The 27,704-nt window shown below is 35.5% G+C and overlaps 1 protein-coding gene across 6 annotated transcripts in view; it reads left to right on the forward strand.

The window, feature by feature from the left end:
- The window catches only part of SCAF8 (SR-related CTD associated factor 8), a 101,389-nt gene that overhangs the window by 20,361 nt on the left and 53,324 nt on the right, over positions 1-27,704 (forward strand). For 3 of the 6 annotated variants that reach the window (XM_033011586.2, XM_033011583.2, XM_033011582.2), the window contains exons 2-9: positions 3,632-3,715; positions 5,288-5,332; positions 9,326-9,487; positions 12,541-12,697; positions 14,510-14,640; positions 18,139-18,315; positions 24,934-25,013; positions 25,370-25,487. In XM_033011586.2, coding sequence (XP_032867477.2) covers positions 3,632-3,715; positions 5,288-5,332; positions 9,326-9,487; positions 12,541-12,697; positions 14,510-14,640; positions 18,139-18,315; positions 24,934-25,013; positions 25,370-25,487 — 954 coding nt within the window. Of the gene's footprint in view, positions 1-3,631; positions 3,716-5,287; positions 5,333-9,325; positions 9,488-12,540; positions 12,698-14,509; positions 14,641-18,138; positions 18,316-20,067; positions 20,445-24,436; positions 24,625-24,933; positions 25,014-25,369; positions 25,488-27,704 lie in introns of those variants that run through there. The other 3 variants (XM_033011587.2, XM_042795681.1, XM_042795682.1) reach the window with 3 other exon arrangements.

The raw sequence follows: 27,704 nt of genomic DNA on the forward strand, positions 1-27,704 counted from the left end.
ACTTAAAGGGGGCTTATAAGAAGGATGTAGAGAGACTTTTTACTAGGGTCTGCAGTGATAGGGCAGGAGTAACAGTTTTAAACTAAAAGGGGGTAGGTTTAGATTAGATTTTAGGAAGAAATTCTTGACTGTGAGGGTGGGAGGCACTGACACATGTTTCCCAGAGCAGCTGTGGCTGCCCCCTCCCTGGAAGGGTTCAAGGCCAGGCTGGACAGGGCTGGGAGCACCCTGGGCTGGTGGAAGGTGTCCTTGGCCATGGCAGGGGGGTTGGAAGGAGGTGATCTTTAAGGTCCCTTCTAACCCAAACCATTCTATGCTTCTAAGTGCGGAGGGATTCCTGATTGACTGTTAATAAACGTAATGTATGAATTTGCTGAAGATAGAGCAAAGAACATATGTTTTGTCAGGAGGTATTCAGGGAGATGTTTGTGCATGTTGGTTATCTGTATTCAGAAAAGTAGGGGAGTTTTGGCCCTCTTTCATTTAGATTAAACTATGCTGGAGAAGTCTATGTTTTATGTAGGTAAAATGTATTTAATACTTAAAGATTGAGTTAATAAATTTTAAGAAATGTCATGCTTCTTAATTTAATAAGCAGAAGTTGCTTTTTGCTTTTGAAAAAATTGATATGGTGTTGCATTAAATGTTGCAAAATTGCAAGTTGATATTTCACACTGGGCCCTTAGTTTGTCCCTAGGACAAATGCTGCTGATTTGGGCTTCTGCCATGCACTGACAAACCTAAATCACCAGTTTTCCAAGCGAATGCACTTTTCAAAACAAAATGTATTTATAGGAAAGTAAAAGTTTCTTAGAGACAATCAAGTAAAAATAATTCAGAAAAATGATATTTTTTCCTGGCTTCTTCCAGGTACTAAGTTTGGGATTCGCATTTTCCTTTAAACTGCTGTTAAACCCTGCAATAGGCACATCCATTGACCAAAAAGCCTATTTTTGCAGAAGTATGTTCTTAATTTTGACATTTCTTTTGGTTCATTTTTTCTTTTTCCAGCTTGAATTATCTGTCCTGACAACTTATTGCTAAATTTGTCTCTCTGCTACCTGTTAGAAAGTAATGGGATGCTAGCAACAACCCATATTATCCTGTTGGTTTTTGGCATATTCCAGATGTGTGGTACTAAGATACCTAACTGCATGCAGCTGATGCTTCAGAATCAGTTGTGTGCAACTCTTCTGTGTTTCCGAGCACTGTGTTGTAGCTTTCTTGATTCTTTGAACTGACTCATCCCTTTATTTTTTTCTTGATCATTGCAAAGCTGCTGGACTGATCAGATGTGGTACCAGCATAACTGTGTGAGTCAGTGGTCCTGCCTCCTCATAGCTGTTCATGTCATAGGTGAAGGAGCTACTGTTCCTATCTCTTGTAGGACTGTTTTTAGGTTGGCACGCTGGCTTCTGGAATCTAGGCTGAGTTAACATTCTCTCACATACCTGTGAACTCCTGTTACTAGTATTTTGGGCTTTGAGAGTTATGATGAGGAATACCCAAACAGACTCTGCTAAGGAACTGTCTGAGTGTAAGCAAAATGTTTCTGGCACTGTAGTGGCCCCAGAAGTAGTTTAGCTGTAGCTGCCTGTCATGCAGCCAAGACAGTAGCCAGGATGAGTGACCCACAGTCTGGAAAATCACCTGTGTGTGACTGGACATTGAGCACTGAACTATTATTATAAAACAAAGAAGAAACTGTTTGGAGACTGTTGCTTTTTCTACCTCTCTTCTTCCTTTCCTGCATGGTGGTGAAGAGCATTTATGTATTTGAATTCTAGAAGCATAATGCTTTTTGTTATGTAAAAAGCATGCAAGTAATTCGGAATATTTTGCAACAGCAATTAACATTAGTAAGAAGTAGTAACAGTTGTTTTAGAAGTGGTTGTCTAGCTGTGAATCAGTTAGAATTTCACAGTTATAATGGAAATCCTTTCAAGCTGAGAAGACTGATACTTATACTTGGACAGATCAATTTTTTTTTTTCATTTTGTCTGTTGATAACTATACAAAGTTTTAGTTAAAATTGGTTTTGACAGTAGATGATAGAAAAAGGCATTTCATGTTTGCAGGGAGAATAAATCCTTGTCTCTTGGAAACTCAAATATGACTGAAGAATATCTACATGTTAGCTTCAGAGCGCTAAGTTATTATAAGCAACTTGAGGAGCATGACCTATGTTTAAGATTGTCTAGTCCTTTCCACTGTGTGATCCTGTTTACTGTTGCATTTTACCCTGTTAAATGTAAACAATTCTGAATTATGTTTTCTGAGCTAGATGTTTGCTGAAAGTTGAATAAATCTTAGGAAGTTAAAAGATACTGTTAAAATCCTTATAGAATTAATCTAGTTCACTATATTACATTGCTCAGTATGTGTAGTAGGAGGGTAGAGCAGTGTTTTGGCTTTGATTCTGTTCCGAAGACCATTTTGTGGAAAAAACTACAATTCTTCCTGTCTTTAGGAAGGAAGTAAAAAATTGTCTATGAATGGTCATTCCCATTACCAGGGCTCTATTTTTGAGCTAATATGCTTCTAAACGTGTGTTGTAAACAAAAATAACAATGTAAGTTAAGACCTTAAAACTGATTTGGCATTTTGACTCTGGTCTCTTTATGTATAAGAGCAGCAAATACTAGACAGTCCCATGTCTGTTAACACCTAGAGCTGAAGGAGAAAAGAGCAGCATTTTGTTCAAAGCCATATATTGTGAATAATCAGAGGTTTTCACAGCAAGTAACTAGCTTTGGATGATGGAGTCCTGACTCAGTGGGAAGGAAGTTGTTTACCATTACCACTTACCAGTCATAGCTATGAAGTTAGTTAATGTACAGTTGTTACTATTCAGCAAACTTCTGATGAGTGTCTGTCATGCTGGATTGCTTATGCTAGGAGATGTATGTACAAGTAAAAAGAATAGAGAGTGCATCCTGGGAGAAAATTGTTGCAAAACTCCGCGACTTGTGCACTGTGGCTGGTTTTGGCGGTTAGATACTCATTAGCTTACAAAGCTGTGTTAAAATCGAGAACTCAGCTGGATTTTTGCTTAAGCATTTGTAATATTTCTGATGTATTATTTCCCTGAGTTAATGCAGTGAATGAAGGAAGTCTATACTTTATCCAAATCTGTTTTAAGTGGTAAAATTGCTACACGGTCTTTCTCACTGTGCTGGATTTTTTTGCTTAATGGAAAATAAAAAGATTCGATTCAACAGGCATATGATGAGGAATATAGTAAGTTTCTTGTTAAGCATTTGTTATGCTTACATAAAGGCAGTCAAGTATATAAAATTTTTTGCCCTACAAAGAAAAACTTAGTGAGAGCTACCATGTTTGCATGTCGTATATATTTCCTTTGTAACTTCACCTGCAGAGGTCTGCTGTATTTAGTGCTAGTAAAACTAGATATATAGTGATCTGTTAGAAAAACTTGTTATCTTTTAAGCATTTTGGATCTTGCGTTTTATTTTACTGGGAATTTTTTCATAAACAGAGATGCTTTTTCTGGTAATATATTCTTAAAATTAGATTGAAATTAAAAGTGGTATTTTCTTGTGGAAAAACAATGTACTTTTATGCTGCTTAAAACTGCAGAATATGTTTCTGATTTTTTTTTTTTTTTCAGTTGTACTCGCTAAATGATTATAAGCCACCCATTTCTAAAGCTAAAATGACACAGATCACCAAGGCAGCAATCAAAGCTATAAAGGTAAGAAATTGACAGACTTCTTTTAACTTCCTTTACATTTTGCATCTGCGTCAAAATCACTGAATAGCTTAAAAAACTTTCTGCAGAACTTCCTACCTCTCTTGTTCTGTGTACAATTTCCAAGTTACGATCAAATGTAATAGTGATGGGATTATATGAGTGCAACAGAAGGCTTAGTTTGTTGTGTGACTTCCATTTGCTGGCTGTCATATGTGAGAAAGAATTACACCAACTTTACTCTTGAATCTACACCAACTTGACTTTTCAGTCAGATCTGAAAGACAGTTTTTTTTTCCCTTCAGTTTAAAAAGGAAACACTGACATTGCCTAAGAACAGATGAATAAATACAGAACTACAATTTCCCCACCCCAAGATACCTGTGCCTTTAGATCACTACAATTGTTTAAGTTTTATTTAATTTTTATAAATTTCTAGCACTCTTTTTCACGGTGGTGTTCATACATTTTATTTTTAATGTTGCTTGGATACAAATTATTATTAAGTTTTAGCGTTAGTACACTAATTAAAGACTTTTCTTGCCACAAAGTAAAACTAAGTGCCAAACAGCAATGGAGCAACAGAAAATAGAACTGAAAAATGATGAAGATGTATGCCATTAGTGTTAAGCATTAAAACAAATGGAAACTCAGTGAAAGATGGAGAGGTGGAAAAGAGGTTAAGATAAAAGCTAAAAAGCCATGAACTTATGCTGCTCCTACCTACATTCCTCTGCTGAGAATGCAGATGCATTTTCAGATTATGACATCTGTATTGGGATTTTGTGTAATTTAGAGACACAGCAATTTGATGACAGAAGAGTAAAATTCACTGGCTTGCTTAAATATGAAAAGTCTATGTAAATTAAAGTCAATGTTGCAGTATAATGAAAATGCTGAGAACTTGTATTGAACATAACCAAGTTGTAAATGATAGTAAATGGTTCTATAAATTAAACAATTAAATGATGCCAAAAACTTTCATCATGTATTTAACTTGGAAATCCTGCTTCCACTCTTATCATTTGAATAACAACATTTAATTTTGTAGAGCAGATACTGAGATGATGTAGAACCATTGTGATGATACGTAAGATTAAAAAAAAGGCAAAACAAAACAGGCTGAATTTAAAGAAAAGGTATTCAGTAGATGTTATAAGGTCTTCTTGTACTCATGTTTTCAGGTTATTAAAGTGAACACTTGGAAAATAGATGAAATACAGAGAAGTGCTATGCTTAGTAACATTAGACTAACATCCAGTTGTGTACAATGAAATAATGATATGTTTTCGAATTAACAATTACATTATTCTCTTAGCTCTCACTAAATAAACACACATTATTTTAAAAAATCCAGGTAAAAACCCCTTCAGAATGAAAGAAAAAGTGAGATTATCTTTTTTATGTGCTGTTAAATGTTTTAAGGAAGACAACCTACTCAGCTGTAGGTATTGGAATGATGGTTTATTAATCAAAGTTTCTAATTCTGGATTTACTATCAATACTGCATGACTTGAACAAGTGTATATATCTTAAGATTTTCTCCTCTATTGAAATACTATTTTTTTTTTCCAGTTCTACAAGCATGTTGTACAGAGCGTTGAGAAATTCATTCAAAAGGTGAGTCTGTCATGGGTATTTTTGTGTTAGCACTGAGAAAAATTTCCTAATTTTGAATTACAGATATTGAAGACCACTGGGGGTTAGGTACACATATGGATTAATATTTTTATCACACATTATTTTGTTTCAGCTTTTAGTCACATTCAGTTTCTGCTAGTAATCAGTAGGTGATGATAACCCATAATGGAGAAAAAGAAATAGTTTGTCTCCCTTTTGTAGTTATGATATACTTTGATCTGAATGACTGTAGATACTGTCTTAGGACTACTTCTCTGCATATATTCATTTAATGTTAATAGAGGCTGTCAGTGTAGCCCATGTAAACAGCTAACAGCAAAATAATTGACAGTGGTTTAACAAGTGACAGTTGCTTTTGCTTTTCTACCACATCTTCCCGTAGATTTTAAAGCTGAAGGGAGGAGGACCAATCAGCCTCATCTTTTGTGTAGCATGAGATGTAGCATATCAGTTGGTGCTTCCTGCTAGTAATTTGAAACAAAAGAAATTTATGTGACTAGACTGTAGTTACGTTTTGGGAAGATGCAGTATTAATTTAAAGATTCTGAATAACAAAGAATTTTATTACATTTTGTTTTCTTGCAACAGTTAATTATTCTTGGGTAAGACCTGGGGTTTTATCTCCTGTTGGAAATGCATGGATTGCAATTTTTGAGCCTTTCCTCCTTGCCTGCATTGTACTTGATTGTTCAGTTGATCATTTTGGTACTGAATTCCTTCTCCTATTGTAAATAGGAGTAAATTATGATCAAATTGCCTTTTTATTTTGACAAACAAGCTAGAGAAGCTAGTCTGTTAGTGTTGCAATGTTGGATGCAATTTTTATTCTGTTGTCAATTTTACGAAGCAGTCTAGATGGCTATGTGTCAGCAACCTGTCTTCCTCATTACCTCTTATTTCTTGGTGACCAGTGTATGCTGCAGTGCCTTTTGGCAGTGGTTGGACAGTGTAAACAGGGTTCAGCTTCAGCCTGGTGTCGTCTCAGAACAGTTCATGAATGAATTATTTAGGTACTAGAACATCAGTCCTATGTGGAAAAGGTGTCATATGTATGTTTCATGGCACTAGTAAAGACTAATAGTATACTTTACCATTACTGCTAGTGTTTAGTCAAGTAGTTGTCTTCTGGGGCACTGTCTTTGACTTCTTTCCATCTCTATGAAAAGTAATCAATATCCTCTGATCCCTGTTTAATACTGCATGTGAACATAGCATGATGAGAGCAGGTGTACATCTTACCCATCTCTGATCAGTAACACTGCAGTTTCATGTCCTGAAATTAATCCTGAATTGGCCAAATTCCAAATAATGCTTTTTAGTTGCAGTAACTGTGATTGGCAGTTCTGTATTCAGAGGCATGAGAGAAGATTTACCCTCTGAAGGAGTGGTAGTTTGTCAGGAAGTTGACGGGTGGTTCATGACTGTTGTGGTTTGAGCCTAGAGGGCATCTGAGCACCACAAAGCCATTCCTTTACCCCCTCTCTCTCAGGAAATGGGAGGAGAAAGTGAAGTAAAAGTCTCAGGAATCAAGATAAGGACAGGGAGGGATGACTCACCCAGTACTGGTCAGAGACAAAAGGCAGAGACGCAGCCACTGTCACTAATTGTCTCGGCCTTGGTGCAGAGGTGGGTTTGATTTGGAACTGGGGGAGCTTCGAGAAGCTTCTCACAGGGGCCACCGCTATAACCCCCTCCCCTGCTACCAAAAAACCCCACCACTCACACAAACCCAACACAATGAGCCTTCCACAAGCTACTAAGAATACGGGTTATCTTCGCCTATTTGTGTTTGTTGTCCAGTACTACTTGATAAGGGAATTCTGCAGTGTTCATTTCTTTTTAGAGAAGGCAGATGTATATTGTTATTGATAACCATGTTAGTGATCACTCTGGATAAGATGTTTCCCTTTGGGCTTGGTGTGTTTTTTTCAGTATTTCATGAATGATTTAGTGAAACACGCAAATAACATCAAAGAGTAAGTTCCTGTATTAGTAGAATTGAAGGTAAGTAGATGAAAGCTCTTCTCTAGCCATTTGATATTTATGGATGTAAGTTGTGTGCTTGGAAGATAATTGGATTATTTTTCTGGAAGTAATCACTTCAAGTTAAAGCTCAAAACTACTTAATCTTCCATTAAAATTGGTCACAGACTTGTCCAGAGTGATGTCAGTGCTATTTCAATTAATATACTGTTGATTCTTTCTTACTGTAATATTTTCTTTCTTAATCTCATGAGGTTACTGAAACTTCAGGTGAAATAATTGTCTGTGATATTCTTTGTTTTGTTACACTTAGCTCACTAGTCTATTGGTTTTTTTGTTGACTGTTTATTCTCTGGCAGAATGTCACTTCAGGGGTCAAATGACCATATACTATATATGTAAAGATATTCCACTGTGAGAGAAAGACTTGTATGATTTATTTGAGTAATCAAATTATCTGACTGTTTAGACTCTCTAGGAAAACAAGTGAACCTTTACTGTGTAAAAACTTATCTCAGATTGGGGATACATAAGCTCACTGCCTCAGCTGTCATTCTTATTTAATTTTTTATTTGTATTTTATTGCCTTTTTAATCATCTGTCCTGCTATATTAATTATTTTTTCTTGCTTTATGCATGTTATATGTTTTTAAATACTCCTATCATATTTGCTGAGTTTTCTTATTAAATACCTGCATTTTTGTTAATTTCAGTATTGTGAAAAGTCATAGACATGTCTGTTTTATATGCAGAATACTGTTTGGTAATAATTTAGCTAAAATTTGAATGGTTACAAGACACAGAACTGATTCTCTGAAGACAGTATTATATGCAATTAGATTTTAATTTCATAATTTTAATAATGTGCACTTATTCTTAAAAGTATGTCACACCCATTCTTAAAAATAAAGAACTTAAAAACATTGGACTGTGTTTAGAGCCTAAATAAACGATTTATCGAGGTAGTAAATGTTAGCAAATAATCAATTTTCAAAACGGGAAGTTTGTGTCTAGGCCCTGATATAATTAGTAGTCTAAAGAATTTGTTTGGCACTGTGTTAAAGATGATGAATCTAGTGTGTTACATAATATGTTTACAGGCTATCTGGACCAGACAGGGAATGGGTGTATGTTCCCATGTTTTCCATATTAGCCTGTGTGATAAGTGTGTACAGCCAGTATTCATGAAGCGAATCCATGTCACAGTATATTCTGGTGATGACTTAATTATGTTTTTTTACCACTTTTCATTCTATCTTAAAACTGGTTGCACTAGCCTGGTGCAATTACTTTGCAATTAAAAAAAATTTAGCTTTAAATGTGAAGTAAGTAAAATTACCTAAGTAATTAGTATTGTAGTTAGCAGACATGCTTTATAAATACAGTGCCATTTGTAAATTATGCAAGTTTTCTGTAGTTTAAAATACAAGTACCACTGATAGATTCTCGACCAAATGGATGTCCACATAAATATGGTTTTGTTCTGGAGGGAGCAGCGTGTACCACACAGTACTTATAACAATGTAAAATGAAGTAAACATATGTTAACTTTAATGTTGACTTTGATCATAAAGAAGGACAAAAATAGTCTGAATTATATTTACAACCAGTCCCAATGTACTGTTCAGAATTTGGTCGTGATTTAGGCTGTTCTCTTAAAATAGGCATGTGCATTTAAAAAGAATGTGATTCATGTGCTAATTTTTAATAGCTATATTCTTAAAAGGCTTTTTTAGTGGTAGGAATTTGATTTTAAACCATTAATATATTTGCAGAATACATATAGATGTGATAATTCAAACATTAAAGGGTTAGCTGTTTTTGAGAGAGTTTAATTTTTCAGGATAACTTGTTAAATAGAGAAAATTTGGTAATACTTTGACCTGTTTAAAAATTAGAGAGGACTGTTCACACCTACTCTGCCATTAATGATTTTTGATGTTTTTCACATATGCACATTTTAAATTATTAATTCTATTATTATTGTAGTGCAAACCAGAATACAAGGTACCTGGTCTGTATGTCATTGACTCCATTGTAAGACAGTCCCGGCATCAGTTTGGACAAGAAAAGGATGTATTTGCTCCAAGATTCAGCAATAACATCATCAGCACTTTCCAGAACTTGTACCGTTGTCCTGGGGATGACAAGGTAAACTGTTTACTACATTTTTTTTTTCTAATTAAAACCATCTTTAGTATGTTATCTATAAAGAATAAAGAATTTGGTCTCACTTTTGCTTGCTAGAGTGGATCTAATTGTAGACTTAGACACTTATATGTATTTCTTTTAATTTTACTTGTCTGAGTGTAGGGATAGGGGGAGACACATCCAATTAGATTAATTAGAATTTTGAAGAGGTTTTCAGGAAGACTGGATGTATTTGTGTTAATGTATTTTGATGGGGAAAAAATTTTGGTAGGACAGGGAGTTGTAGTCAGTCTTTTATTGTTGTCTTCCCTTCTTCAGTGAGAAAAATGAATGAGCAGGTTTTGTATAGTGTCAAGTAATAAACAGTCTTTCTTGGTAGCAGTAACTTCAGTACAAACTAATTGTTTTGGATTGAAGGACCAATAGAAAAACAGCAAACTATCTTAAAAGTTACTTTTCCTGTGATACTGAATCAACCAACAGCTGGGTAAGGCATAACTTGAACAGTTTGACCCAATAGTTCAGCTATTCCCTTGAACTGTTAGTAGTCAATATTGCTACCAAATTACTGTTGTAGTAGGTTGGCTGGAAATAGCAGGGGCTACAGGCAGCTTAATTACCTTTATAGTTGTCACTGATCTTACAATTGATAAAGTTTCTTATTATTGAGTTGGAAAACTACAAAAAACATGTGAAATTCTAAGGGCTTTATCACCACATAAATTTGTGTAATAGTCATTAAGTCAAGTAACAAGTGAGGCAGGACATTGTAGGAAGAGAAAGACAGATTATTCTTTGAATAGTTTCATGCCATCCTACAGCTGTATTTTTCAACCGAAGATCTGAAAACCCGAGGTGTCCATGGAAGGTGATTAAGGCAAGTTCAGCCATTGCATGTCTCCTGTACTTGTGTTAGGATTCCTGCTTTTTTATAGGCGTTAGGACTTCTGCAGGAAAATGTCAGGATCTGGAAATTTTAAGTGGTTGAAAAATTCTGCTATGGGTGTCTGTTTTCTCTTCTGTAACTGAGTTCTGAGGTACTGCTGAACAGGTTATTTAAGTTAAATGACATTTTTCCAGTCTGGTTTTAGGTTATTTGCATGATGAACTGGTGCAGCTTCAGTGTTTCACATTATATATAGCCATAATAGTTAAGTTATATTTTCCTTCATTTAGCTTCATTCCTCAAGCAGTATTGGTTTGTTTTGTATAATCATCCAGCTTACTACTCTGGGAAATATATTAACATGGAAATAGTTTGAATTGTTGAAGGAGAGCTGGCACAAAGATGGGCACAAGTATTCTGTTTGTGTCTGGCTTTAAAAAATATAGTAAATTTATTGTAGGGTAAGAAATAGTGCCACTTATTCTGTGATATTTCAATGGATGGCAACTAATATATCACATTATAGGTGTTTGATGTGAAGAGGAATAGGAAAACATGGTCTGTAAAGCTCTTATCAGGTTCATTTCTAGGATATTTTTCACCTCAGGGAAAATGTATTTGGCAGTCTGAAGTCTTCCTGCTATGTTGCATATGGATTCAACACAGTCTGTGCTCTGAAAGTAGTTACCATATATCTGACTGAACAAAAAATTATACTGTCAAAGATACCAAGGTTATGTACCTGTTTTCTAGCATTTTGACGTTTAATCTGATTAAGAAGTATAATGGAGAAACACAACAGTTTGTTTCTTTGATTTGTTTTTTGAAAAATCAAGCAGTAGTATCACTTTATTTAAAACAGCAAAAAAAAAACCCCACTGATTCCTTCTTCTGGCTCAGCCATGGAAAATGCAAGGGGGAGCTAGATACTGAGGCACAGAAATAGTTTTATACTCCTGCTCTGGATAGGTACAGCCCCTGATGGACTTGCTGAGGACTGCCTTAGAAAACAAACTCCCAGAGAAGAAAGGCTCACATACTGTATTGCTGAACGGAAGCCTTCAGAGATTTCTTTAAAGGAATACTAAACTATATTTTCCATGCAGTGAAAATTCAGCACTTCTCTCTATAACGTTTAAGTATCCTCTTGGAATTCTGGGCAAACAGACTTTTTTTTTCTTCTCTGGTTAAAACACTGTGTGGTTAAGTACTCTATGTTCTTGTTTTATAGAATTTAAATAATTAAACTATCTTTGTGACAGCAAACAAAAGATCCTGTGAAGAACTTTCTGTTCTTTATAACAGAACTAACTTTTTTTTTTTTCTCCCCAAATAATCAAGGTGTCTTTTTTCTGTCATATACATTACTGTCCAGCTTTTCAAGATTAAACAAAATCTTGCCTCTGGGTAGAAGTGAAGCTTAGAAAAGAAAAGATTTGGGAGCAGATTAAAACAGTGGAATAGAAATGTATTTGCAAGCTGAACAATGATTTACATATGATGGAGTTGCATGAAGTCTTAATTTTGATGCTCTTCTTTCCCCATGATCCACACTTTTTAATTAATATAACCATGTTATTTTAATAGGCAGGGAATTGTGTTCCAGCTTAAATTCCTCACTTAATCAAAAGAGCTTGTAAAATATTGAGCTACCTTCCTAATAAAAGTATTTAGCACTCTTATTAATATATGCCCATTTTTCAGTGGACATAAGGAATTTTATTTCAGAGGAAGATCAGAATTGCATTCACATTTGTTGACTATAAAAGTTTAGGAGACTAATAATTCCTTGCTTTAATTATTAGTAATGCTATAAAATGTTTCCTTAAAGTAATTTTCTTCCCATACCATCTTCTAAGAGTAAAGGTATAAAAGTGTCAGAGACATTTGTTTAGCTTTGTTTTACTGTATTTCATTTTCTGTTGAGAGAAGATTGTCATTGTGTACATAGTGTGTCTTCACTACTGCCTGTAGGTCAGCTTCAGGTTCATAGGTTAGACATCTTTGGTGTGACCCTGTATAACTGCTCTTATGGTTCTTAGTGTTTGTAAACCTGAATGTGCTTCGATCTAGACTGTCTGACATTGTTTGTTAAGAATTCCATAATAGAAAATAACAAGAAAGATAAGCATGACACAGGTCTTTTGTTATCCTTTCTTCATTTCAGAGTAAAATAGTGAGAGTGTTAAATTTATGGCAGAAGAATAATGTGTTCAAGAGTGAAATTATTCAGCCTCTCTTGGATATGGCAGCAGGAATTCCTCCTCCAGTTGTGACCCCTGTCTTGCCCAGCACAACAGCTGCTATGAGCAACAATACACCAGGTAAACAAATATAGGTTAAAATCATACTTTGAATTAAAACACTTGTGTCAGCTTTGGTATGTTGGCTGTTAACATGCTGAAAAATCTCACTGGTTTCCTTTAGATAAATCAAATGAATGCTAGAAAGAAATACAACCATCATCCAGGTAAGGGAAGCAGCAAAACCAAGAGGCAGCCTGTTGTGTTTACTTTCCAACTGTGTATTATAAATATATTTAGATTGAGTAACAGTGCAGTAAGACCTAGTTTTGCACTTGAAAGTCAAAATGGTAGATCACTGACAGAGTTAAAAACCCAACACAGCACTTAAGGCAATCTTTGTTAATTAGTGGTGCCACAATGGAGAGAAATTGATACATCAGTATCCTTTTGCTGTCAATAGGACTGGGCTTGCTGAATCATGTCAGACAGTGGTTCTTTACTTTTGCTGGCCAACAGGCAACGATTTTGAGAGGAAAAAAACACATTGACAACATAAACTGCAGCTAGTGACGTACTCTCCTCTCCCTTAGATCTGTAGTATGTGGGCCAGAAATCATGCTGGAGAATCATGTGAGCAAAAAATTGCTCATGAAGCATGTCCCAAGTTAAGAAACACTAATGTTAAACATGCAGATTTGATCATTTTGTGCTCTAAAGCATCTTCTTTACATATGTAAAGGGGATGTATGTAAAGGTGGGGAGCTGGCTTTCCCACCTTTTTCATTTTGTGGAGATTTTTCCATTCAAGATTGGAATGTATGGGAAGTTTCGTATATAGAAATAGGTTTCTGGCACATATGGACCTGCTCTTGTCACCCACCTTTTGTTGATCTTATGCTGAGAAGCAGTGAGGTGAACAAATCCTCCTTATTTTCCATTGGTGTCTGTAAATATCTGGAAGTTCCAGCTCTTGGATTGGATTTACTACATCTTTTAGCTCAATATTTTTTATTTTCATTAGTTTGATTACTTTACATTGTTGAAATCATAGCTTTACTCTAATGCTTTTTTGAATTCTGATGCAAATTGTCTTTTAAAACAGTAATCTAGTAATTTACTTTTAGTGTTCATCAGCATATCTCTTCTTCTGAGCTAAAAGTAGGAGTATTTTCAGGGTTGGAGGTTCAGTATTTTCAGGTTGGATTTTATGGATTGTGGCATGAAACTAATTATCAGATTGCTGATTTAGTCTCAATGTTTCTCTTGGAAAAAAAAAAAAAAAAAAGAAATGATAAAATGGGCAATCCTCATGAATCCAGATGCTGCAGATTGAAATTTTTAGTAGAATCTTTAGGGCTCCTCCTGGGGATAAAGTGCAAATCCAGTAAATTCTGGACTAGCAGATGTTTCTGAGTAGATTGCTAACGATTATAATTTGGTGTATATTGTTTCCGCTAAATGGTTTGGATTACTGTGTGAAACCTATTTATTTTGCATTTGTCAGTATTTTTGTTAGTACTTCCCATAGCTCAGTAGCAGAAAGAGCTGTGGACTACACTTACAGAAAGTAATCCTGCTACTTGAGGAGTGTTGATGTAAGTCTGTGTTATTTCTGTGTGCTCTATTTATGTGTCAGAAAAATAGTTTAAACTGATGTTAATACAGTGCTTTCTCAGTATTTAATAACCAGGTTTGATGTCCTAAGAAGGTTATAGTATCTTTATAATTTGATCTCTTTCAGTCCAGAAGTCTTTGCTGTAGAAAATAAACAGGAATGGTCACGTCTGCTTTATAATTTCTTTTTACAGCACATTTTTTTCCCTTCTCTAATACTGTTTCTAAGCCTCTATGTTAAAATATTTTGATATAATGGATTTTCTCTTTTTTTAGGAACACCTGTGACTCCAGTTACTCCAGCCAATGTGGTACAGAGTTTACCTGATCCTTGGGTATCTCAGATTGCTAATACGGATACCCTCGCTGCTGTTGCACAGATTTTGCAGAGTCCTCAAGGCCAACAGGTAAACCTTTTGTAGACTGTTAAACAGTCCACTGATACTTTGCAGCTTTAAGGTACACTTAAATAATGCTTTCATGAGTATCTCTTAGTTTTGTGTCCTGTATCCATGTTAACTGTCCCGTGAGGATTGTTTATTGCTGAATTCCAGGTAAACTAAAACTTCCTGTTACCTTTTGTAACCAACCTTGTTTGTTCCTTAAAATTATTGCAAAATGTGACTTCAAGATAAGATGGTCTGTAATGCATACTTTTCTGTATAGTAGGGTAGATTACTAAATCAAGAGCAGCATTAAGATTTCATGGACGTATGTATAAAATAGAATGCCAGTTTAAGCGTGTTTCTCTGCTGGAAGCCCCATGCCATACATTGTACAGAACTATATAATGGGGATGTACTCATTCTGGAAGTACATTGTATGTTTATTCTTTTCTTTATCTTTCCATCAGCTAAATACAGTGTTTATTTTGCAGCATTCGAACATAAGGTCCTAGAAGTGACTGTGTTTCTCAGCTTCTAAATGCTCAACTCCAATAAAGTGGCTTGATGTGCAGCATGAATTGAACTGCTTGTCCTTTTAGCTCACAGCCACTTAAGTTGAGCTCACACAGTCAGCTTTCTGTAAAAACGTAAATCACTGTATTTCAGTTTATGCTAGAACTCTGGCACCAGCATAACTTTGGCATTATGATTTTTATTTAGACTGAGGAATGGGATGTATCCCAGTAGTACCTGCTGGGGTACTAAACCATGCATATGAAATGAAACCATGAAAGTTCCATGCATATGAATGAGAAGCAGTCACTAGTGAGCTGTTACGAAGCACTGATACTGACAATAACAACAACTTTACTTATTGAGGTTGTTTTACAGTGTTCAGCTAAGTAGAGTTGTCTGTAATTGTTCATAAGTCAAGCTAAGGGAGTATTTTCATGTGATGACACTGAAAGAAATTGATGGGTCTTTGAAAAGCAGAAGAAAATGAGGCTGTGGGATACTTTGTGAAACATGGAGGAAATATAGTGGAGTACCTGTTAAGGAGGGGATGTGAAGTGAGAATGGAAAATACATGGAAATTCAGTAAGGTAATTTTACCTAGAGAGTATTCTTTAAAAAACAAACAAACAAAAAAAACCAAAACAAACAAACAAGGACAAAGCAAAAGAACAAGATTATGAAAATAAGAAGGGAATTAGAGTTTTAGAGACAGCAGATCATCAAGAAATAACATTTGGATATTTAGCTCAAAATGCTAAAATGATGAAGAGAATGGATTTTGGAAGAGGGATAAGATGGTCTTAAGCAGATGTGGATACTGCGTATGCAATAAATATGTACATGCAGGTCTCTGGGATCGGTAGATGAACTGCAACATTTGCTTCCATCCTGTCCATCTCTTCTTCCTGTTCTTCAAGCCATTCCATCCCTGCTCCGTTCCCCACAAGCTGCAAAGTCCTTGATTTCATCTTAAGATTGTGTTTTATGGGTGAGGGTGCATGCAGGTAAATTGAGAGTCTAGACATATGAGAAGGCAGAGTAAGTAAAATGGGACCAACAAGAATGTGAAAACAGCTAGAATGGTGATCACACAGGATTTCCCCCCTCTAGAGCTTCCATCTCTGCTTCTTTAGTTTGAGTCCTTCCTACTCAGAGCAACGCACAGGGTGGACCAGCCATATTTGCTCATCTTCTGTGGATTGGCCAAGAAGGGAAGGGGGAGCTCTTCAGCTTTGCATGTTGCAGTAATCAGTGAAAGCTCTTGGTGAGGTAGAGCAGTAATTGAAGCATTTTCAGAGGCTCTGCTGTATAAGGAGTCAATATAACTGCTTTTAAAAAATAGAACTGTTTTGCATTATCAGAAGGTAACTCAAACAATCTTGAAAAAGGATCATATATTTTTGATACATTGTGGAAAAGAAGATCAATCTAATCAGCTTATGCAGAGTTTTTAGTGAGCCCTAGTGAGAAGGGAGGGATTGAACCCTATAAGAGTTCAGTAGTGAACCCCATGAGGAGAGGGAGTATGAATGTAAAGACAATCAAGGACTTCTGTCAGCATAGTTTGAACTACCTGGATTTGATCAACCTTTTCTCCAGAAATACCCAAAAGTAATGCTCCAGGGGTTTATCTCATGGGAAGTCAAAAGACAGCTTCCTCCAGTTCCATGGTACTTCTGGAGGGCTCCTTTCTATAGGGGTAGTATTTTTTTCCTTTTGTGTTAAGGTAAATCTACAATTTTACAGGAGCATCTCTATTTAAGAGATTAATAGATCTACACATGAAAAAGGCTTTATTTCCTCCTTGAAACAGCTTCTTTTAAAAAATCATATACAAATAGGAAGTTGGATTAAGGAAAACAAGATACACCAGGAGATTGGACTGTACGTTTGTTCTAAAAAACTATTGAAGATATTCTATTTTCCTTCTCTATATTTGAAGGAAGAGACTCTTAGGGTATCCTGATATGCTTTGTTGAAATGTCTTAGGTCCATTCACTACACTTTAGAAAGTTCCTTCTCTGATAATACTTAGTATTCATTCCACTATAATTGTAGACATCTCCTGGGTTGCAGAGTGGAGTTGTTTAAACAAACCACCTCAAGCACCACAGAACCCCCCAAGATTATTTTCAAATAGTATTTGAAACACCCAACACTATTTTTCAATAATAATTTTTTTGACATCTGTCTTTTGGCATTGCCCATACTTTGTTTTTACTGTAACATACTTTGTTGTTACTGTGCGTCTGTTGCCCCAGAGCTGCTGCTTCTGGTTCAACGTTGCATCTAGGCAATTTTTATCCTCAGATAATGCTATACAGAGCCCAGAGTCTGTGCTATTGCAGGAAGTAAAATTGCATTCCCAGTTCTTGGTTAATTTGCTTTTTATGTTTTGTTAAGATAGAAAGGCAATTGCATTCTATCAGTGCAAACCTGAGTTTCAGCATGAGTTTTTTCCTTGTGACTGATGCAGAGACAGTAGTGCAAGCTCTTCATATAGACATGTTGCATCAGCTTAAAGTGGAGCTTGCAACAGTGGAGTTATTTTCTCTACACAAATGTTGTTACAGCATACCAATTTTCCTAATATAGGTGGGCCCTTAGGAAGCTGGAGGAAGCTAACAGATTTTTTTCAGGTCAGAAGGAATCAAACTGGAGAAACAGAAGAGGGGGAACCCTAGAAAGCAGGAAATCCTGAGTGGTGACTGGTCATCATGCCAACCTGTCAGAGCAAGTTAGGAGGAAGAATCATCTGCATGTCTTATCAGCCACAGAAAACAAATTAGCCAGCAAGTGGGAACAAAATTTGCCATAAGTGAAAACAAATTAAGATGAAATAATAGCCATAGGTTAGATGATACTGCATTCCTGAGGTGTTTGTTGTTTGTTTTGTTTTCTTTTTTTCCTAATTGGAAGGGGAAAAGACTAGTTCGGTTTTTGGTTTTTTGCTTTCTTAAAAGATATTCTTGTTTAATGCATTTGTTATCTTTTCTCTTTTAGCTTCAGCAGTTGATACAGACACTGCAGATACAGCAGCAGAAACCTCAGCCTTCACTACTTCAAGCCCTGGATGCTGGTCTTGTCGTTCAGTTACAGGCCCTCACAGCACAACTTACAGCTGCAGCTGCTGCAGCTAACACACTTAATCCATTGGAACAGAGTGTCTCTTTTAATAAGGTAGAAGTAGAATAATAGAAGTTTGAAGAAATATGTATTGTTATAATATGTGTAAGTTGAAGATTCTTTTGGATTTTACATTTTGATTTTAGAGATTTTAAAAATACATGAGTATACTATGCAGTGCTCTGTCTTGAAATTTTTTTAAAAAAAATGTCTAGGGAGAGTAGTATAAATGAAAATATTAGTTTTATATGAGTTTAGGGCTAAATGGCATTTCATAGAATATCTTGTGTTGGAAGGGACCCGTAAGGGTCATCAACTATGAATATGGATTTGATTTAGCACAGTTAAGCCATTGTTATGTTTTTCGTCAACTTTGTAACACAGTGGTGAGAACTGAGCATGTCTTGTATTTCCCTTTCCTGTATTCATGATCTGAGGTAGGAAATGATTTCTTACAAGGTAATGGAAGGGAAACATGCAGAAATTTATATGTGCTGTTTTCCCAGAAGAGTAAAACTTGTAATTTTCTTGCATTATAAATGCCAAGAAAACTTATAATCTTAGCCACAGAGTGATAGGAAGTGAAGAATTAAGTTTATGACTGTGGTTAAAACTAGCTATGACACTTCTTAAAGGATATCAAAATATAAAAAACAAACTCTGTAGATAAAGAAACTTAGTGTGTGTTGCAACATATGTGCCTGTGTTAAAAACAGAACAAAACAAAAACAAAAAAAACCCAAACAAGCCCAGAATGCAGGAATTTAAGAAGACTAATATAGTTGAATGTCAGATAGCAATAACCATGCTAGCAATTACAGTAGTAGTAGTAGTAGTATATCAGTAGAATAAAAAAGGAAGAACTTCTATTCAGAGATGTCGTGGTTTGAGCCTGATCAGCAGCCAACCACCCTGCAGCCGATCAACCACCCTTCCCGCCCCGCCCCCCCCCCCCCCCCACCGACCTGGGAATGGGGGGAGGGAATTGCAGGGGTAAAAAGAGACTCGCAGGTTGAGATAGAAACAGTTTAATAATGGTAACAAACCAAGAACAATGACAATAATAGAAAAATATAAACAGGCAATGCACAATGCAATTGCTCACCACCCACTGACCAATCCCCAGCCCGTTCCCGACTGGCGATCCTGAAATACCAAGATCCCGCAGTTGTGATCCCGGAAGTGAGAGAGAGAGAGAGCCCCCTTCCCGACCACCCCTCCTCTATATAGTGAGCATGACGTTCCATGATATGGAATATTTCACTGGCCAGTTTGGGTCTGGTGCTTTGGCCGTGCTCCCTCACTGCTTTCTGTGCCCTTGTGCGCAGCCAGGACATGAGAGTCCCTGAAGTCTCGGTAGCAGCCAAAACCATCAGTATGCTATGAGAATTCTTCTCTTACTAAACCCAAAGCTAAATCCAAAACACAGCACTCTTCTAGTTCCCAAAAAGGAATATTAACTCTACTTCAGCCCAAACCAGGACAAGATATTAAATAAATCTTGTTCCATTATCTTTGGAATAAAAGGCTTCTGAGTAGATAATCTCTGTAGGATTGTCCTGGAGGGAGTAAATAATAAGAATAAGGAAGTCAGAGAAGCAAAATAGCTTTTTTTTTTTCCTAACCCAGATAATCTCTTTTTCAGGCAATTAGCTACTCAGAACTTGACAAGTGCTTAGTTTAAACTTTTAAGATAATTTATAGAATTTGCTCAGGTAAACTCATATCTCTGAAATAACAGAGTTGTCACTACTAATGAAGTAATGCAGCTATGAAAATAAGTCAGGAAAAAAATGGCCTGTATCCATGCTGTATTACAGCTGTAACCATCAACTCCAGTATAATCACGGGCAGTGAATATATCAGTTAATAGGGTCTGCCTTAATATTTAGGTACAAAAAGTAATTAAGGATACAACGTTGTATTGTGGTTTTATTCCACATACTTCAATTCCAGCATTTATATGTATAGGTGTACTCGTCGGTGTGGCTGTCTCAAATGTTGGACAACTTAACTGGAGCAAATTGAAGGAACTAGCATTCTGATGAGATGCTTATATACCTTGAGTGAGTTCAGCCTGATGCTTTTCAGTTAGTTTATGCCAATAATAATATGCAGGAGTCTTGTCATGAAAGTTGTCAGCAGAGTGAATGTACATGATTGTGATTTCTGGGACTTTGAAGGTAAGTGTTGTGGAAGGAATCCTTGTGGCAGTGTGATAATTTGCAAGCTTTCAGTAGGTTGTGTTGATTTGTCTGTGTAAGCTGTGGAAGAGTTGTGTTTATAGTATATGATATATCTGTACCTCAGTTCTGCATTATACAAGTAGGGTTAGATTATAATGCATCTCAGATTCCTTGTTCAGTGTCATGCAGCATCTCTATGAATGAACTGATAACGCATGTCTTGTTAGTTCATTGAGACTTTTATTCAAAGGTCATTTAGGCTGCTTTGCAGAAATAGCGTGTCATTTTAGAACTTCCTCTTTTTTTCTTTTTTTTTTTTTTTTTAATATAACTTTGGCACTACCATACCTATTTTCTCCCTTTTCTGAAGTTTGAGGATTTCTGAATCTATGTATTATAGAAGGGTACATATTAGTATATATGTGTTGATGGGCAATGCTATATTTGCAATTATATGTTTTGGGGATAATAATTTCTCTTGCTTTCTTTACTGGATTCTCAGCACCAATATCACCTGCAGCCCAAATCTCACTTCTCAGTAGCTGAAGACTATGAATCATAATGATACAGTTCTACTTATTAGACTATTTACTTCCATTTTATGATACAATGAATTGTATATTTTTTTATCTAAACATAGAAGCCTTAATAAACAAAGTGTTAAAAAGGCAATATTTATTTTTATAGGAAGCATCTACACCAGTGTTTTATTTTGAATCAGGAGCATGCTTTTGAGGTGTAACTTTCAATTGTTTACATGTACCACGCATTATTTCACATTACAGAGCAACCTTGAGTGCATAAAGTAGATTCATTTGTATTAAGCTAAAGCAAAAGATATGCTGCAACTGCTGATGAGCACTCAGTTGTCACGACCAGACTAGAGCTGCTTCAAAGTAGCTAGTAACGAAGTCCAAATGGCATGACCAAATAAAATAAAACCTATAAACCAGATTTTTTAAGAGGAAAATTTTGGGGTATGTTTTACTTCCTTACAACAAATCCAGGTCTTTATTAGTCATCTTCCAGTATGTTCTGAAGTTCTGGAGTTTTTGTATGCATTTTAGAGAGCTTGCAGTAGTTAAATATTTAACACAAAGCACCTTGATTGCAGTGACAATACTATTAGAGATACAAGTATCAAAAACTAAGGTGTCAGAACAGTATAATGAGCAGCGATTAACAGCCTTAAGTCCCAGACATACAGTTGTTTAATCTCTGAAGTTGTAGTCTTTATAAGAAAATAAACTAACAGGCATACTTACAACAACAGAGCCTGAGCCAGGAGAGTGCCCTGGCAGCAAAGAGGGCTGACAACATCCTGGGCTGTGTGACCAGGAGTCCATATAGCCAGCTGACTGATGGAAGTGCTCATCCCATCTAGACATCCCATCTGTTCTGGACTGAATCTAGAGTATCCCATTCAGTTTTGCCACTCCCACCCCTGGACAAGAAAGACATTGACAAACTGGAGGGAGTTTAGTGGAGAACCACCACAATGGTCAGGGCTGGAGTGCTCACCCTCTGAGGGACTGGAGCCAGGTTCAGCCTGGGGCAGAGGCAGCTTTGAGGGAGACCTAACAGAGCAGCCCTGGCACCTACGGGAAGGTCAGCAAGAAGGTGAAGCCAGGCTCCTCACAACATGGCATAGTGGCAGGATTATAGACAACAGACAGAAATGGAAATTAAAGGGTTCAGAGTGGGTATAAGGAAAACCTTTTTTCCCATGAGGACAGTCAAGCACTGAAATAGGTTGCTTGGAAAGATTGTGCAGTCTCAGTTGTTAAAACTAAGACGATTTTAAGATTCAGCTGAGTAAAGCTCTGAGTGACCTGATCTGAGCTCACAGCTAAGCTTACTGTGAGCAGAAAGTTAGACTGAGACCTACTGAGGTACCTTTCAGCCTGGACTGACCAATGATCCTTAGATTTATGAAGAATAGGGCAGAAGAGATAGTTGATGTAGTATTCTTACCTGAGGTACAGTGACCAATCCTGAACATCTTCAGAAAGTTGCAGCAGCAAAATTAGAGAATCTGACAGTTGTTGAAAGTAATAATTAGAAATATTGAGTAGTTTCTGTAGAAGATATGGAACAGACTGGTGATGGGTTTTTGAGAAAGGAGGATGGGGCCATGATGTGGCAATAGAAATACTTATGTGGTTGAAGGCAGTGTCCAAAAGGCAAATATTCTGAGTTGGCAGACATAAAAAAAGACAGTATTTATGATGAATAAACAGTAAGCATCATGATCCAAAGAAAACTGTAAAACTTAGTTCTCATTCCATGATATAATGATGGTGAATTGCATAACAAATATAAATAGTACCTGAAAACATTTCTGATGAATACAGAAATATCAAATTTTTTTTAAAAATCCCTATTTTTAATAAATTTGGCTGTTCTTCCATTCCTTTGCTTTCAAGCTCTTCAGTCTCCATAGTATCTTGTGGTAGCAAGTTGCGCAAATTAATATGCATTGTGTGAAAAATTCCTTTCTTTTTTCAACATCAAATGTGCATATTTTATAATCTTACTACATGACTGTATCCGTGTGTTATGGTAAAGAAAGATTTTTGATCAACATTTCCTACAAATTTATGTTCTATTTCATTTTAATTTCTAAAGAGAATATCCTGATACTTAAGAAGAATCTTATTTCCTTTAGAATAAAAAGCTTTTTTCATGTCTTCAATCATCCCCATTGCTTTTTCTGAGCATACTCTCTTAGGTAATTAAAGTAACAGGTGTAGCATTCACGAAAAGTTCTGTGATTTTTATATGCATGTGTGCTTGGTTAACCTAGGTAACCTAATATTTAATTTGTTTCGATGTCTGTTGCTTTATTGTAGGGAATATTATGTTAAAATTTATTTAAAAATCAAAATATTTCAGTTCAGATTTTTTCTTTTAATAATTACTATGTTATTTAAAACAAATTTAAACAAAAATTATGTTTCACATTTGCCTATCTTGGCTGAAGTTCTTTGTTTTTTCTCTGGTCCCAGTTTAACTAAATTTTTGTGCACGTCATAAATTGTTGACTACTTTCCATTTGTTCCTTCTCTTGGATGGTTAAATAGTATATATTCTGTTATCTTCCTTTCTACTTTGTCATGATGGAAGTTACATGATGATTAATAATATTTTAAAGATAAGACTGGTAGTTTTTCTAAAATGCGTATTTTTTCAGAGCAGCAGCATTTTGCAGATGTCTTACTTGAAAGTATTCTAACAATATGAAAAAAAACCAAGGTGGCCACCTTGTCTTAAATAGATTAGATATAGTGAAAGTTATTCTGGATTTTAGCATCCCATCACATAAGTTTGATGTCTATGTTTTTGTTGTGTTTTCTCAGAGATATATTCAGTCCTGCTTTCATATATATTAGATTATTTCATTGGGAAAATAGTTATAAAATTTCTTGATTGATCAGTCTCTTGGCTAGCTTATGCTTTATTCTTCTTGCTGGACTCCAGTAATTGAGATTAAATAGATCCTGAGAAAGAAAATGGGCTACTGAATCATCATGGCTTGTTACTGGAGACATTTTTGCCTTGGTATTTCAAAATGATTACACTGTGTTCTCATCCTTTTGATTTTCTTCTTCTGAGACCAGGGTTAGAGAAGAAGTTATGGTGGTTTGTAGTACAGCACTAACTCGTTTTTTCAGAAAACTTCCAAGGTGTAAAAACACAGGGACATGCTTGTTCTTTAGTTCTTCATGCTTGTTCTTCAGTTTTGTCTTCAAGAAAGTAAAATGCTACTGAAATGCTTCTGGGTTGTTTAAAAATTAATAAGCAAAATGAACTTCTTTTGTTCAGCAGAACGACAGCATATACATCTTTGCAGATAATACAGGAAGTTTATCCAAGGTTATTCTTTTTACCTGTCTGATACCTTTCTTTTTATCCCCCTGGAGGCTTATTCTTTTTACATGATAACTGCTTGCTTTGATTTTTTTTTTTTTTTTGCAGACTATATGAGAGGTTGTTTGCAAGGAGCAGTATATTTGAAGGAATTAAGGTTGTCTAAATGACACATGTGTGTGAAAATACAGTAATTCTTTGTGGAGTAATCAAGCTGTAGGTCTTCTCTTGATATGGGCAGAGCAGTTTGCTGATTGCCAAAGGATTGAATAGTTGGCCTCCTCATAGTAATTTCTTCTAATTAAAGGTACCATTATATAAAATTAATCTTTATTTAAACCTTCCTCCAAACTAGCTTTTATTTACAATGGAAAGAACATGTGGTTGTACTTGTAATAGCAGCCAGAGCTCAAGAAGGCTATGGACAAAATTTGGTATTTGATGCATTCAGGAGTTTGGTAGCAGTAGCAGTATGACATTTAATTTTCTATTCAGTTATTTGCCAAAAAAAATGTTTTTTAATTTGAGAAGTAAGAACATTTTTCTTCCGAAAAGTAAATATGCATACAGGGACGTATAAGGAGTACACAGTAATGCTTATTTTGCTTTCTCCTAGAAGCTGATGGACAGGTTTGACTTTGGGGAAGAATCTGAACAAAGTGAAGAACCTAAAAAGGAAACTCCCACTTCCCAACTGTAAGATCAAGTTATGTTTCTTACAGAAAATGCTAAAATTTGCCTGACACTACTTAAACATTACGATTAAATAGCAAGGAAATTGTTTCTTTCAGAGCATTACTAAAGCAGTAGGAAGAGAAAACAGTTCACTAAAGTAATGAAACATACATTTTTAAAAAACTTAATATAAATCTGTGTGCCAGAAGTTTTGTTTATTTCATCTTAAACTTAACATGTTCTTTACTTTGTTACATTCATAGTAGTTAAACTTGAAACTCAGTTGTAAAGACGTGTTTACCAACTGTTTAAACCAAAAGAAAAATTGTATGGGTTTTGGTTGTTTTTTTTATTTAATTTAAATTATTTCATTTTAGGCCTTTAGTACCAGAATCTGTGAACAACTCACTTTTTCACCAACTAGCTGAACAGCTACAGCAACAAAATTTAGAACATCTCAGACAACAGCTTCTGGAGCAACAGCAGCCTCAAAAGGTAAGAACTCCATCTTGTGGCTGTCATAGTAATTATGTTTTCCACTGATAAAAAATTCATACTCCATGACAAAAAAAATGTCTTGTTATTGACACTTCTCTTACAGTGAAATCATCTGACAGAAGCTTGCAGACTAAGTGGAATAAGCGGAAGAAAGTTCTTAAAGCAGAAAAAAAACACCAACAAACAAATGTGTGGGGTGTACATTTTACATCTCTTAGGATAGAGTACCCTTTAGCTGAGTTACAGACTGACTGTGCTTTGGTTGTTCAGCTCTTTATATGGGGAAAAAAAGTTTTTTCTCTGTTATCAGAAAGAAAGTGAGCACTGAAGTGATTGCGCTCCTGTCTGTGAAGGAGAGCAGCGTGGAAGCTGCTGCTGCAGAACCATCAAGACGACAGAATAGATTGTGGATAACTTTAATTTACCCTACCAAGCTTTAAGTCTTGGATAATAAATGTCTCATTCTGTTGAAGAATCTGAGCTAAGGTAGAGAGTCATGTATTTCCTGATAAATGACTAAGAACTGATGCTTGAGACAACCCAAGATTCCTTCTGTACTTTGTGAATTGGGTCCTCTCTACACTGAAGTAAATTGATTTATCTCTTCTGAGGTTAGTCCTCAGTATTTAGCTGCCCTTTTCCCCTTCTCATCCCAACTCCTGATCCCATTAGAAAAAAGCCCAAAAATCTATTCTGTCTTGATACTGACCAGATACAAAGTGGACTTTCTGTGAAGTATTGGATCTAGTTTCACAGTAAAACAAATCTTAGATTGAAAGAAAATCTAAGGGACTGCAAACTTAACAAACATGTGTTGGGGATTTTAGTTTAATATGTGCAAAGTTGCAGTCACTCAGCTTTCAATCAAGAATGTCATTTCAGTTTTGAATTTGTGACTTTGAGTTTTTAATTGTTTAGAAGAGTAATTTAATTTTTACTAGATATTATTTTCTTACTCTAGTGTTTTATTTTACTGTGCTTTATTTTAACTTCTCATTTAAGTGCAATAGCAGAGAAAGTTTGTACAACATAGCCAACAGACTAAATAGTTTTTGATGTTGGTGGATATCAGTTTCTGGCTTTAAACACTAAAAAAATGTTGTAAAGGAATCTAGCTTTGAAGAGTGCATCTGTTTTAGGAGCTTTTGATGCAATTTGTCTAAAAAGGACTATCTAACTTGAAAACAAAAATGCTGAATGTTGCCCTTATTGTAAAATAAATGGAATTAAAGTTTAAATTAATTTCACATATGAAATTAAGTTACAGTACACTTCTGGATAGAATGTTCATGTGACTCCTTGTTATTTGGTATTTTATTCCAAATCCGTAAGTTGTTTCCCTTCAGGTCCACTCAGCTTCTTGTCTAGTCAATATGGAGAAAAAGTTTTATTTTGACCTTGATAGTATCTAAAGGATACAAACTTCTGCTGGAACTACTCTGTAATGACTGCAGCGTGCTATGGGAAAGATTTTCTTTAATTCCATGTTTAAGCATCAATGAGAAATATTAAAGGAAGAGAAGATAAAACACAAAACAAAATTATTAAGCATCTGATTAGGAGCAGAGGGAGAGGAGAAGAGGATAGAAGACAGAGACAGAAGGAGCAATAAGAAATGTAGGAATTGATATCAAGAAACTGATTGCTGAAGAATAATAAAAGTAAAGTGAGATGAAACAGATAATGTTAGAAGGAAAATGCATTAACTGAATTACAGCAGAATTTTTTATTTTTCTGCAAATTGTAATTATAAGCTGTTTAAAAATGTGCAGATAAAACAAAGAAAACTTGGTACTACATGTCATTCTGCTAACTTTCTGCCATTCTCCTGGCAGATAGAATATCTAGCGTTCATTTAATTAAAGCGAAAATATAATGAGAATCACTGAAATGTTTACCTGCAATATCGGTTTATAGGTTTAAAAATACTTTTCAAAATTGTACTGATAGCATTTCTGAGTATTTTTATTGCATTTTCTGTATTTCTTGAATTTCTTCTGTAACTTACAGATCTTTATTTCAAATCTGTATTTTCAGTCCAATGCACAAGTCATTGTAGTTTTTTCTCTAGCAAATCAACAATGTATTTAATATTTTACATTTTTACATTTGGGTGTTTTTTTCAGAACTACTTGTTTGTTACGTCTCATAATTGACATGCTGACATAAGCGACACAACACCCTCTCTTACCTTGTAGCAATCACTTGTCTTAA

This window comes from Tyto alba, unplaced genomic scaffold, assembly GCF_018691265.1.
Source record: "Tyto alba isolate M040663 unplaced genomic scaffold, T.alba_DEE_v4.0 Super-Scaffold_22, whole genome shotgun sequence".
Taxonomy (NCBI): Eukaryota; Metazoa; Chordata; class Aves; order Strigiformes; family Tytonidae; genus Tyto; species Tyto alba.